This window comes from Diceros bicornis, chromosome 2, assembly GCF_020826845.1.
Source record: "Diceros bicornis minor isolate mBicDic1 chromosome 2, mDicBic1.mat.cur, whole genome shotgun sequence".
Lineage (NCBI taxonomy): Eukaryota > Metazoa > Chordata > Mammalia > Perissodactyla > Rhinocerotidae > Diceros > Diceros bicornis.
Window position 1 is genome coordinate 16,377,100 of NC_080741.1, and position 14,858 is coordinate 16,391,957.

At 41.2% G+C, this 14,858-nt stretch overlaps 1 protein-coding gene across 3 annotated transcripts in view; it reads left to right on the plus strand.

The window, feature by feature from the left end:
- The window catches only part of STAG1 (STAG1 cohesin complex component), a 366,147-nt gene that overhangs the window by 242,597 nt on the left and 108,692 nt on the right, over positions 1 to 14,858 (plus strand). For all 3 annotated transcript variants that reach the window (XM_058552570.1, XM_058552581.1, XM_058552562.1), the window contains one exon: positions 2,754 to 2,877. In XM_058552570.1, coding sequence (XP_058408553.1) covers positions 2,754 to 2,877 — 124 coding nt within the window. The remainder of the gene's footprint in view (positions 1 to 2,753; positions 2,878 to 14,858) is intronic.

Below are 14,858 nucleotides of genomic sequence, written 5' to 3' on the forward strand. Positions count from 1 at the left end.
GTAGCTTGTTTAGCTGTTCCTTTCTCCCTTAGGCTATTTCAAAAAAAAATTCTCGATAGATGTTCTATTTTGGAAAACGTAAATTTTTTTTAGCCAAATATTAGTGACAAAATTAGTTGAGATGTAAATTCATTGCGTAGTACAATTTAGATAGTGGACCTTCTTGGCACTCGTAATTATTTCTCACTCTAGAGCTCTTGTGAGATTCCTAGTATGTGAGAGATAATTGTAAGTGTCAAAACATCCACATTAGCCAAGACTTATTCTCTGAAATTTGCATTGCAGTCATTTTAATTTAGTCAACTTCCTTACTGGGAAAGCATCTGTAAGGGTAATACAAGAAACATTTAATTAAAATTCACTGGAGTTAAATTTTATTTTGTTGTAAGCAGAAAATAATTTTTATTTTTTTAATTTTTACTGAAGTATCATTGACATACAGTATTCTGTTAGTTTCAGGTGGTTACCAGAGGGGGGAGAAGATGGGGAGAGGTAGATAAAATAGCAGAAAATAATTTGAATTCTCTCTGCCAAGAAAGTAATCCTAAATAAAAACTTAAGTTCAAGGGCTGGCCCAATGGCATAGTGGTTAAGTTTATGCACTCTGCTTCGGCGGCCTAGCATTCACAGGTTTGGATCCCAGGCACGGACCTGCACGCCACTTATCAAGCCATGCTGTGGCAGGCATCCCACATATAAAGTAGAGGAAGATGGGCATGGATGTTAGTCCAGGGCCAGTCTTCCTCAGCAAAAAGAGGAGGATTGGCAACAGATGTTACCTCAGGGCTAATTGTCCTCACAGAAAATTATTTTTTATTTTTAAATAAATTATTTTTTATTTTTAAAAAGTAAATTATTTTTTATTTTTATTTTAAAAATAAAATATGTAAAACAATATATATTTAACAAAGTTAAAGCATAAAGATACAGATGGGGGCCGGCCCCATGGCTTAGCAGTTAAGTGCGCGAGCTCCGCTGCTGACGGCCCGGGTTCGGATCCCAGGCGCGCACCAACGCACTGCATCTACGGCCATGCTGAGGCCGCGTCCCACGTACAGCAACTAGAAGGAAGTGCAGCTATGACATACAATTATCTATTGGGGCTTTAGGGGAAAAAATAAAAATTAAAAAAAAAAAAAAAGGTTTAAAAAAAAATAAAGATACAGATGGGAATGATAGTCATTGAATCAGGGATAGTCATTTACTTTTGGGGAGGGAAATCCATCAGTAAGAGGTATATAAGAAGTTTCAACTGTAATATTTTATTTCTTAACTGAGCAGTGGATATACAGATATTCATTCTATTGTCCTCTGTAACTTTTTTATTTCTGAAATTTTTTATATGTAGAAAAAAGAAAATATGAACCATTAATGTTCAGTATTATAAAGGTCTAGGAACATCCTTTCACAGTTCTAGTAAAGCTACTTTTATACTCTATTGCCTGTAAATGTCTGTAGATTGATGACACTTAATTAGTGAACATAGTAGTAGCACAGCTGGTAAATAGTAGAGCCAGGATTTGAACTCAGGATGTCTTGTTCCACAGCCTGTACCATTAGCCTCTGTGCTATAGAATCTCTCCATGAGGAAAAGCTATTAACAAAAAAATGTAAGAAAACTAAAGACTGTGATTGGTAGTATGGCTTTGAAAGAGCAAGTTTCTCACATTTTTATTCTTAAGTAATGACAAGGACTTAGAAGGAAATGAGATTTATTAAAGCAGATAATTAGATATTAGATTGCTGCACCCATTTTGTCACAAAAGAGCAACCAAGAAAAGTTCCTTAATTAACATTAAGATTTCAGCCAAATTATTGCCAGATTAATTAATTAATTGACAGATGATTGCCTTGTGTAAATTGGAGAATTAAAAATTACCTAAAATTTTAACATACATATGGTAAATCAGAAACCTGGCAGACTGATCTACAAAGGAAAGGATTCATCTTATATTTAATATGATTTGTTGGTTTGTTTTTTATCTAGAGCTAATAACCTGTTGAAAGATAAAGTAAAAACATTAACATTGTATTTGTTCACGGTTCACAGATTTTAGAGTAGAAAAATCATCTCAGGAGGGTTATATGGGATGCTTATAGTGAGGTGAAAAGCCATCTGGGCGTGGAGCCAGAAACCTGACTGTTGGAGTTGGTTTTGCCACCACTTCACAGTGTAGTCACCAAGATTGTTCCCATTGTGACTAAATGTGAATTATTCTTCTTCCCTGTGCAATTACCTCAATACTTTGGGTTTTGTAAACTATCACACATTTTCAAATAATATTGGCTTCTACAATTTTGCCTTATGGATACTAGTTTGTGTCTGGGTCATAAAAATTATTTTCTTTGAGCTCATTAGATGTGTGCCAGCTTAGAAAGATTTACAGTTATTTCGAGGAACAGTTTTTGAGTTCTACATGATTCCATATTTGGATGTTGGTGCTCTGGTTTCCTCAGAAGATTTGACATGTTTGTTAACTCCATAATAGTTGTGACACTTTCAGAAAGCTTCAAATGCCATTTCCTAGTCTAATGAAAATAGAGCAATTGAGTCAAAATAAGATGATTTCCAGAAGCATTTTTTTCCAGCTTAGTATTGGTAGTTTTTATTTTATGGAAGCCACAAGAAAAACAGAAGATAGTCAAGTTGGAGGCCTTTGAGAGTGCAGATGTAAACACAGTATTAGGAGTAATATCAATATTTATATATATATCAAAGATTTCTCTCTCTCTCTTTTTTTTCCCTCTTCTAGTGATGCTATTGCTGAGATTAGAGCCATTTGTATTGAAGAAATTGGAGTATGGATGAAAATGTATAGTGACGCCTTCCTAAATGACAGTTACCTGAAATATGTTGGCTGGACTCTTCATGACAGGGTAAGTTACTCTGTTCTAGGCTTTGATAAAATATATGCTTGTCTCAATACTAGAATGCTAGGAATTAAGATGGCAGTAGTTGATTTTTCAAGAGTTATAATAATATGAAAATTTAAGATGATACAGCTAAATAACTGTTCACTTAATAGCCATGATGAAACCTGAGACATCAACCCGTGTGTGAAAACACTGTCTGACTTAGTTGTAGTGCTGCCTTAAACCAAGATTGACAACCTGGTACAGCTAAAGTTTTAAGAGAATATAGTATCCCCAGAAGCTAATTATAATCTTTTTGTAGTTTGGAATCAAAAGAGATTCCTTCTCTTAATACATAAAAACTAAATAAGCTTTCTTGTTTTGAATTCTCTAGGGTCATATCATAGTAAAGTGTTTTATCAGAATTGAATAGATTTGTTAGATTCTAGAATATTTGATCTAAAAATCTATTTCTACTTCTACCCACTTAGAAAAGGCTCTGACTTTAAAAGGAATCCCACATTATTGAGTCCTGAATAAGTAATCCTCAAAATAACCAAAGGTAGCAACGATAAATTATTGGAACTTTCATATTGAATGGCCTGACATTCTTTAACTTGAATTGCCAGATGTTTACAAATATAGAAATAAGGCAAATTTGGTAATATTCTACAGCTTATTTTCTATATTTTACCGTTATCAGCCTGCAGAGTATTTACTTTTTAAATCGCAGTATGCTAAGTATTATCAAAGATATTTTGAAAACCACAAAATTACATAAATTATAATAAAAGGTCCCCAGGGAATTTTATAGGCCATTTTTGCTATAAGAGAAAGTTCAGAGTGTAGGGAAACCGTCACAAGTTGGTTGCTCAACTTCACAATTACTAATATTTAATTGATGATTAAAAGGGGCTCTTCTTCCCCACTTCATTTGAAGGAAAATCCAGTTAGTACATCGCGAATTTTTTTTTTAATATTTATCTTCCCTAGCAATTCAAATCCTTTTCTCTACACAAATAAATCCCAAACTTGATTATATGTTTTTTTTTTGTCTAATCCTCATGTGGAATTGGGGACCTTCACATCTAAGCCTCATCTTAGGTTTATCCAATTAAATTTTACTACAGTGTGAGAGAATGTAGAATTGTACAATGTGCCCTCACGCATGCATAAACAGACTGCTAAATCCCACAAGACAAACTTTTTAGTAGGAATAAATTTAAAGTCCTGCATTTTTATTCCCCACACTACCCCACCAGTTTTTTCCTCCCCCCACCTCCCCAATAGAGTATTCTACTGAATTTAGATAGCAATAATAATTACTAGTTTTAACAGAATTTATATATATGACCACAGATTCTGAGAAAAACAGCAATTTGATGTGGCTTACCAAAAGATAAACATCATTTTAAAATAAGTCATGTTTTAAAGTAAGTGTATGTTTGTAGAAATCCTCTGTCCAGATAAAGGAATAGGTAGATTTCTCTTGTATGTTGTTGATAAAATCATATAAGGAGTACAGTTTTCAGTAGAATGATTTTATGAACCTCTCCTACAATCTCCAATTACTTTATTTAGAAAAGAATGTAAGTATTAAATAATCCCTTCTAAACTTTCCTTTTTGTCATTCCCACTCTAATCTCCTTGTACTCTTTTTCTCTGAGGACAGTAGTCATATGCTTTTTCTCATTTTAGTCATCTGGTTGAAACTGCTCATTCCGTGGGCTATGGCCTCTGCCTTCAGACTCATCCTGTGCCTTTTCAAATGAGCTGATAAAACTCCTTCTGTCTTTTTTTTTTAAGATTACATTTTAATTATCACTTGCATTTTTCTTCCAGTTTCATTGAGGTATAATTGACATATAACATTGTATTAGTTTAAGGTGTACAGTTTTATGATTTGATATTCCTTCTGTCTTGATTTTAGAATTTTAGAGGTTAGAACCTAGTCTACCTCGTAAAGAAGACAAACTTATTTTTATAATACTGCCAATTTATATAAGTTTTATTTTGGTCAGTAGAAAATTAGTTCTGTCATTGAGGGTGAAACAGAATAGGTCTAATTTAAATATAGCTCAAGTAATCTCTGTGTTCTGGGCTAAATATCTTAATCTCTTTATTTATGCTCATGACACTAGATTGCCTTTCTCTATCTTTTCCAGTTTGTCAGTATTGCTCTATACCGTTTTTGCTTTTAGCTTATGTGTACCATTTCTTCTACTTCCTTGCATTGCTTGATTCCTCATGTCAAATCAAAATCTCTGTAGTGCTTGGGTGGGATCTATTTTCAGTTAGTCCACCCCATGTCCTCTTCTTTGTGTTGACTCATCCCATAATCTGTTTCTCTTAAGTTCAGTGAAAACCTTTTTAGCTCTGTATATGTCAAGCAAATGTCGCCTGTTGCCTATCACCAGAAGTAGAAGTTCAGACACTTTTGCCCGCTGCATCTTGATATCAGAGTTGCCAAGGAAAACACAACACAGTCAAGCACTGGATGGAACAATGCTTTACTTACAAAGAGAAGAGACAGAACAAGATCAGCTTCAGTAGTAGGTGTCAGTCCCCCATGACCAGAAGGTCGCTCCCAGCAGTCAACACAAAGCAGTTGCCTGCATGCACCCCTCTTATGCCGCAGAACTAAGGGCTCTGTCCCCTCCCCTCAGGGAAGAGATTTATTTAGTGGAGTTGGCCAGGTGCCACATGAGGCACATGCTTAAGCAGAACAAAAGAACACACATTAAGTCTGAAATAGGAAAGGTATTCTCACACAAGGTGATAAACTCAGCACAGGCTGTGAGGGCACTTATCTCTTGATAAGGAGGTGTTCCAAGCCCAAGGCCCATTCTTATGCAGCCAAGTCAGGGTCAAAAGACTGCCTTTCCTAAGAGTCCACCCCCACTGGGGTGGGCCACTGAAGTGGCAGATAAAATATTTCAAATCCTGTAGGACCATCATGCACCCCAAACTTGGAGGTGGGGTTGGGTCCACTGGGGTCCTTGAACAACCTCTATGGATGTGGATTCCTCATAGAGCCTCCTTGTCATTTGGAGACAACACTTTACTAAGGTCATTAGAAGAGGCAGACCCAGGAGGACGATCAGGCCTCCCTGGAGGCTGTCTTCAACCAGGAACTCCAAGTGCCTGGATTAAGCCAACTAAAGAAGTCAAAAAGTGAGTACGGGAGGACTGTGAATGTACAGCTGATAACCATTCCACATGAGCATGGATAGTCACCAGCTCAGTTTTTAAATTCCGTGAATTGTTGATACACAGCAAGAAATGCTGGCAGTAACACAAACGCCACCCTTTCTGCCAGCAGATAATTGAGAGCTATTTGCTTATCCGTCACCACCTTGACTAGTGAGTTTACTGAGTCTTGTTGGTCTTGTATGGCTTGGACAGTAGCGTTAGCTATTTGTGCCATGGTTAAGGACAGGTTGTACACCATTTTTTTCTAGGGCCTGTATACCTATGCCCAATATTAGAATTTGGACAGCAGAATGAAACCAGTGGTTAGTTTGTCTCCCAGGAGGATACTGTGAGCCACTCTGTGGTGTGTTAGCAAAGTGGGTCCTTTCCAATGCTCTGTGTGGTTGCTGACATGGACAGTGAGCCCTATAACTCCAAGGCAACAAAATCCTTCCTGTGGAGGCAGACGTTCTGTTGCACATTGGGGTCCACAGAGAAATACATAACCCAGAGGGGTGCAGGTGACACTCATCAGGGATTTGTTCTCATAATGCTGACTAGTCCAGTTATATTTAGTCTCAGCCTGCTTTTGCCGTGAGGTTGCAGAGAGAGAAAAGTTATACATGAGACGTCAAAATCTGAAATGTCAATATAGATCAGTAATAACCATTCTTGTATAGAGGTCTTTTTCTGTTACATCATAGGTAATATTAAAGCAGGGGACTCCGGAGCATGCCTCATCTGGACCTTTGTGGAAGGAGTCACCTGGCGATTTGACCCATTGATAGCTTGAGGAAGGTCTGAGTAGTTGTGTATCAGCCAGACCATTACAATGGGAGTGCGGGATGAGAGGGACTTCATTCTGGGATGACAAATCCAGCATTGTTTAAGTTTGCCTCCTCTCACTATGGCTGTACTGATTTTTATCAGGGTGGTGTTGTACCAGGCACAGCAGAAGATTCTGTAGGAATGAGAAGAGGAAAGATTAATGTTCCCACCCCTCTGCCACTCTATGAACCTCTTGAGGCCAGAGATGCTCTGGCCTAGTACTTGTGGTGCTGGCTGCCCAGATATTGCAGTCCAGACTGTTGGTCCCACTACTGATGCTACTGCCTCTGTGAGCACGCATGCCCTTGTTCCTTGACCCAGACTTTTTGGCCTCAGCCAGTCCAGGAAAGGAGGTCACATCCTGCACAAATTCAACATGTCCGATGACATCACGCACCTGATTGGAAGGGTCAAATGTTCCCTGGTACTCCTTGATTTTGTCTCCCACTCTTGTGGTATTCCATAGGAGAGAGGTTCCCAAGGGAAGCATCGCATCCAAATTAGAGTCAGGGTGCCCTGTCTGGGGTGCTATGGCAGCCGGAACCACAGACCTCCCCAGAGACTTACATTCCAAAGGGAAAAAAGAAAAAGAATGATTGGTATCCTGAGATTGGGGTTTTGCAGGCACAGCCTAAATGCGATTGCCTAGTCCACTCCCATCCAAGCTGGGTATTTCTCAGCATGCACTGCAGTTTCCCTTGCACTGGAATGCAGTGTTTAGCAGCCATATAGCCATAGTCGGATGGGGGTACCAATCCACTAGCAGACTGTCTTGGTATCCTTTCTTTAATTGTTGGTTAAGTCAGCTGTTCATTTTTTCCATGGCTCCATTGACATGCAGGTAATAGGGTGCATGGAAAGTTCATCATATTCCATGAGAGTGTTCCCCTTGTTGTCTTGCTTGGACAGTGAAGGATGTTCCTTGGTCAGAGTGAAGTCCCATGGAGTACCCAAAAATATGACGTAAGTTTTGTTTAACGGCCGCTATGGTAGTTTCAGCATCCACAAGCCAGGCTAGAATAGCAATATCATAGCCTGAGTAGGTGTTAATGGCAGTGAGGACATTTGTGCCCATGGCTGGGGTCGGGTTTGATGTGATCAATCTTCCAGACTCAAGTGGGTCCCAGTCCTTGGTTAATGTGTCCCAATTCTCCTCTCTGGATGATTTGAATACATTGGTAAGAATCACACGAGTTCTGTTTATGTTTTTATTTTATAAGGTCCTTTCCTGTGAGTATCCATATGACTAATGTGTTTTTTTTCTTCCCAGGCAGCAAGCTGTTGCCATAGTTCTTTTCCTCATACAGGAGTTCCCTTAATTGTCCAGTCTTTTAGTTGCCATTCTCCTGACCAGATGGCTAGGCCATTGGCAACAGCCCATGAGTTGGTGAAAATGTATCAAGGCATAGAGTAAGGGTTGCCTGCACAGCCATCACCACATACCGAAGCTTGGCCCATTGGTTGGCCCATATCTGGTCTCAGTTAAAAGGTGGCCATCCATTGGCTGGATGGCAGCTGCAACCCAGCGGACCCCATCTGCCTTTAGTTTCACAGAGCTGTCAGTAAACCATGCCATACTGTCAGCAGGCATGTCTTTGAATCTTGGCCCCAAATAGCCCCAGGAGGGGCTAAAGCATCCCCTAAAGGTTGTTTGGGCCTTTCTGGTGAGCTGGCTATTTGCTTATGGAGCCTACTGGTCCCTTGGGATTCTGGCCAGGTACCATTTCCATTTTATGATTGAGCTTTGTTGAGCCTTTCCAGTTTTATTGGTAGGCTTTGTCATCACCGAAGTGGTAATGGGCAGTTGAGGTTGCACCGTCACATGTGGCCCTCCAGCCGTAAGATGCTCCATCTCTACCATTTCACAATAGCAAGCAAGGAAATGTCATTCGAAAGGGATGTCCCGGGGTGGCAGCTTCCGGAATTTTGTGGGTCTAGAATCCAAGAAGCCAGTGCACCCCAGTGGTAGTTTCCTATTGCCATAGACTCCAATCAATGTGGGAGAGTTGCAGAAACCTGTATTGGAACCTAGTTCCATCAGGCTACCAGGCTTCAGAGGTCCTGGAGGCTGTGCCTGGGCCACGGCTTGTTGAACAGCTTCCAGGGCCTGCTGCTGTAAAGGGCCCCATTTAAAACTGGCTGTTCACAGCTCTCCTTGGTTAAAGGGACCAAGAGAGCACGTAGGTGGGACACATGCTGTTTCCATCATGCAAAGAGGCCCACTAGCTATTGGGCCTCCCTTTTATTAGTGGATGCTGCCAGGGCCTACGGTTTTTGTTTGATCGTCTCTCAGATACCTTTTGGCTTTTTGCCAAGTTAGCCCCTAGGAATTGCACCTGCTGTGCGAGAGCCTGGACTTTATCTGGATTTATAGTCAAATTGGCACTAATCGTTTTATCACTGACTATGTGCAGCACTATAGCTGCATGTTTTTCGGTTGACCCTGCTATCTGGATGTCATTAGCATAATGGATGTTAATATAATGACTAAAATTTCTGTGTGGACTCAAGCTTGTTGAGGATCAAGCCCTTCCCACGGTGGCATATTGCAGAGGAATTCAGGTATCCCTGCAGAAGTACAGTCAAAGTATATTGCAGGCTCTTCCATGTAAACACAAATTGGTCCTGATCCTCATTCTGCAAAGGGATCAAGTAAAAGGCATTAGCCGCATCAGTAACAGTGTACTAGTTTCCTATATGGGTTGCCACTGTCTCAGTGATGGTGATAATATTAGGGACTGCTGGGTCCAAAGCTGGAACTTCCCTGTTTAACCTGTGGTAGTCCGTCAATCTCCAGGCTCTAGAGGCCTTCCTTACTGACCAGACTGGGCTCTTAAATTGTGATAGGGTGGTTATCAGCACCTCTGCTTGTTTTAAGTCTTGAATTGACAGAATAGTGTCCTTTTACCTACCATAGATTCAGTATATTTGTTGAACAGTGTTTCACGGTTTGGGCAACTCAGGAGTTGGCCAAGAATGCACCTGGCCCATTATGCTTCAATTTGTCCTTGTTATGGTGCATACCCCTGGAGGCGATGATGGTGTTCAGTACTGCACGCAGCCAAAATGTTAATGCCTATTATGTACTTGGTGGTGGGAACCACAACCATTGGCGCCTGAATGGTCCACAGGGCCCCATCTATAAGCACATGTGGACTTGTCTCTCATGGGTAACTACATCCTCCCCAAAACCACCCAAAGCCACTATTTTAATCCTATCCCTTTGGGGACCTGGGATTATTGTCATTTGGGCACTAGTATCCAAGAATTCCATAAAATTCTGAATCTCCCCCTCACTTTCCTTCTATCCTGACAGGGGCATAGGGCCTCTGGTCCCCAGTGGGGACACAGAGACCTTGACCCCATCCCTAACTGTACTGTTCAGCCCTAGACATTTGAGTCTCAAGTGCCCCTTCATCAAACAGATGCACCGACCAGGCTGCATGAGACTCCCCTTGCTCATGTCCATGTCTGTCCTTCAGTTTTCCTATTTCACTTTCAGAAAAGGACTTCATTTCAACAGTTTTGTTTTCATTGGTCGTTTTGCATTGAGTGAAAACAAGTCTTATTTAAGGCCTGCAAGCAGCTTGGATCAGGTGAATTTTCCTGCATGAGACCCCTTTACTTCTCTCAAACATCATTTGTGACCCCTGAGATACCATGGGAGTTGGAGGTGGCATGGGAGGACAGAGGCGTCCAAGAGGCAGAATATAGTTTCCCACTCTTTTTAGGACCCACTTCACATTTCCACCCTCATCCATTGCACCAGCTCAGCCCTGTTGACAAGGAGATCATCTGTATCCCATTTATCCCCATATGGCCAGAGGGAGGCCAGCACCTCAGTCAGTCCATGACCACCACTCACCCCCAGAGCTGGCATCACCCTCTCAATGGGGCTGAGTAGCCGTTTTGTTTCCACCATGCCGTGGTGTGTTTTGTTGGCTCCTCTGTATCTCTTGGTAAGGAAGTGTTCCAAGCCCAAGGCTTATTCTTATACAGCCAAGTGGAGGTCAGAAGACTGCATACACAAGACTGCCTTTCCCAACAGTGCATAACAATGTCCGTCTCAAGACTACTTGTTCTCTTCTTACCAAATTAAAAAAAAGAAAAGAAAAAGGGATACAAGGAAACTTTTGGAGGTGACGGATATGTGTATTGCCTTGGTTGTAATAGTATCCTGCATGTATGCATATATCCGAACTCATCAAACAAACATGAAGTTTTTTGTATATCAGTTATGTCCCAGTAAAACTAACAAAAAGTCTGTTCCTTCTCTTTACTCTCTTCACTCCTGCCAGATACAGACACATGCACTTCTTGACAGGCCACCGGAATTTGCTTCATTTTAACTCTTTCACATTATTCCCGTTGAAGGATTCATGTTATACATACGTATTTTAATAACAATCAGCATTTTTTCCTAGAAGTGTGAATTATTGTCCCTTAAAAATACAACTCATTATGGAGGCCAGCCTCGTGGTGTAGTGGTTAATTTTGCGTGCTCTGCTTCAGAGGCCCAGGGTTCGCAGGTTCAGATCCCAGATGCGGACCTACACACAGCTTCTCAAGCCATGCTGTGGCAGACATCCCACATATAAAGTAAAGGAAAATGGGCACAAGTGTGAGCCCAGGGCCAATCTTCCTCAGCAAAAAGAAGAGGATTGGCAACAGGTGTTATTAGCTCAGGGCTAAACTTCCTCACCAAAAAAAAAAAAAATACAACTCATTTTGAAATCAGGCTGTTATGCTACACAATACTGTTTATAGCTCTGAATATTTTTTCCCAAAAGTAATTTTGGAAAAATATTGATAGGTTGAAGAGCCTTTGACATATATGCACAGCCCCCTCCCTCAACAAATCATTTTATCTTTCTGTGTTTCTTTTCTGTTTTCATGTATTTATATAGTTATTCATTTAAAAAATATTTATTGAGGGCCGGCCCGGTGGCTTAGCGGTTAAGTGCGCGCACTCCGCTACTGGCGGCCCGGGTTCAGATCCCGGGCGTGCACCGACGCACCGCTTCTCTGGCCATGCTGAGGCTGCGTCCCACATACAGCAACTAGAAGGATGTGCAGCTATGACGTGCAACTATCTACTGGGGCTTTGGGGGAAAAAAAGGAGGAGGATTGGCAATAGATGTTAGCTCAGAGCCGGTCTTCCTCAGCAAAAAGAGGAGGATTAGCATGGATGTTAGCTCAGGGCTGATCTCCCTCACAAAAAAAAAATATTTATTGAGCAGTGACTATTTGTTACGCACTGTGTTACACAGTATTGAGATTTGAATAAGATTTTATGTAATGGGAGAACAGTAAAGCATTTAGGTACTACAATAGGAATAGCTTCAGAGTACAGTAGAGCAGTTACCAAAAAGGCAACCAGAGTTTTCCTCTAAGTATTTTACAGTTTTCTAAGTACTTTTGTGGGTATGACCTTATTTAATTGTTAAGTTCCTGTGATGTAGGCAGGGCATGTTATAGGTGAAGAACCAAGACTTGAGAGGTAGTTGATTGGGAGGCATCACTGGACAAGGTGAAGATAAGATTTGATTAATAATTTGCTGTGAACGTGGATGGATGGAGTAAGTTCCTCTTTTTTGGCCTTATTTTCAAATCTGTAGTTGGAGAGAAGTAAGGAAACTACTTACATGCAATCTTAGATCTGGGATTTTCATTTTACAATGGCACAGCTGTTCTTAGTCTTTTGCTCACCCATTGTTTGTCTCTTGTGATTATGTGATACTTGTTGGCTTTCTACTTGTCTTGCCTCCAGGAATACCATGTCCTGTGAGCCACCTCCATAGATCCTCCTGGGCTGCCCTTCAACCTTGCTGCCCACTACAATTATTATGCCCCCTTGAATCTAATAGGTAGTTGATGCTGCGTTGTCTCTGCTATTCTGTGATGTTGTCATCTCTGTTGCTACTGGAAGCTAAATTCAGTTTGAGTATCTCCTACTGCCACCCTAGCCTACAGAACACAGTCACTATGGAGCTTCTCAGTAATGCCTTTGCCCCTATCACCAATCTTTTCCTTATTGCCTTGGTAAATAGTATTTTCTGGATGCTCCTGGGGGAACATACTCAACTGATAGGTCTTCTGAGCTTATATAATAGATCTTTTCTGGACTTATTACTTCCCTGGATCTTTAAATTTGTTCCTTCATGGTCTGTCACAATGATTCTGGCATCTGTTTCGTTTAATATGCACCATTGCTTTTTCCAAGAGCCATCCAGCAATGTGTTAGGCCATTTCCAGGGGACCTCAACAAGGCCTTAAATCCTGAGTTATGGGAAAGTGCCCTATATCCAAAAATTCTCCCATGTTCTGTTTTATATTCCTACTCCCTGGTCCAGTACCCTCAGCAACCACTCCCTAGCATATTCTCCTGGTTCTTGCTGGTTCAAATTGGCCCAACCCTGCAGCACTTGTAACATATAATCCTTCTCCTCCCTTAGCCGACCCGGTGCTTCTCCATTTGGGCCATGCTGAGATTTGACCTTGGTCTGGTGACCACAAGGGGAGGTTGGTGTAGCAAATGAGGAGGGCTACTAGCATTGCCCTTAAGGCACTTGCTTCGTTTGAGGCTTCCATTTAGTCCTGGGGGTAGGAGGGACGATGGGACATATTATCCTCTAACAAGGGGACATCAACCTTATTTTCAGGCCCATGAGTTCATGCAACTTGGAGTTCAAGGTTCTCAGCTGCATCCACCCAGATATTCTTTAGACTTGTACTTCTTTCCTTTATGGCCCTGATTGTGGCAGGGGAGTCTTGCCTGGGTGCAGAGTCCCTTAAATTCTGCCATCTTTAAAATTGAGTCCTGAGCCTAGTCTTCAGTATGATCAGCTGTTTATCTACAAGAGATAAGTGTCTCTTTAAACACTTGCTTTAAACGGGTGATCAATTAGCCTGTCATTTTCTCTCTTTGGCATCTCAGTGACACTTAGTCACCCAGTTCCATAGTCCTTATAGTTACCGTTCACCCTGCTCCTTCAAATGCTAGGCATGCTGTATAAGCTAAATGCACATCTCCTTTCACCCACAAGTGAACTAGCAAATGGCTACTATCCTACATCAGAGACTATCAATACTTCACCTACCACCAGTAATTGGGTCCTTCCTCATAGTAATCCTTCCTTCAAGTGATCCAACCCCAGAATCCCATCATTAAAGTCTTCTTCCTGGGACCATGCTTGGTACCAGCTGTTTAGATCACATTCCATAGAAGCTAAGCCTGAGTCAGATTTTTGTGCTAGTGATTCAGGTTTGTTCTCTGAAGAGAAGCCTATAAGAAAGTCAGGAAAATAGGATAAAGCAGAAAACACACTAACAGAAATGTGGTTTCAGGCGAAGTCTTCTTTCAGCATGCTCTTACAAGGAGCTTTGAAGAATAAATTGCACCTCGGAGGTTGTCCTGCTCTGAGGCAAGGAGGTTGGGCTGTTTTACCCTATATCATTCCGTACTGGCTGTGGGCCTCAGCCTGGAGGAAGGAAAGGGTGTGGACAAGAGAGGCAAGGTAGAGCATAACCTCCCAGGAATCTCTATGCCAGGTGGTTCTTTTCAACCCTGGTCAGTTCTCCAGAGACAGGTGCAGATATGAGCCATTAGCTGTCAACATAGGAGGAAGCGGGAAGATCAGCCTCTTCTGTTAGGATACAGGATCTGGGCCAGCCATCTACTAAGGTATCTCTGTTAAAGACTTTACCAACAAACATCATCATATTCAGTGGTGTGCTAGAGCTACCTTGAATCAGCTTGCAAGAGCAAGATTGTGCACATCCATTTGCAAATACAAGTTCAGTAACATCTCATTGGTAGCTTGAAATTGGCCATGGAGGAAGTATTTATTTTCCATAAATCTGCAAATGCAACAGTTCAGGGCCCCATTCCCCAGAGCTGGTTGTTAAAACTTTTCCCAGCATACCTCTGCATTTAATCCTTACAACAACCTTCTGAAGTTGGTTATCACCATTTTATACATGAC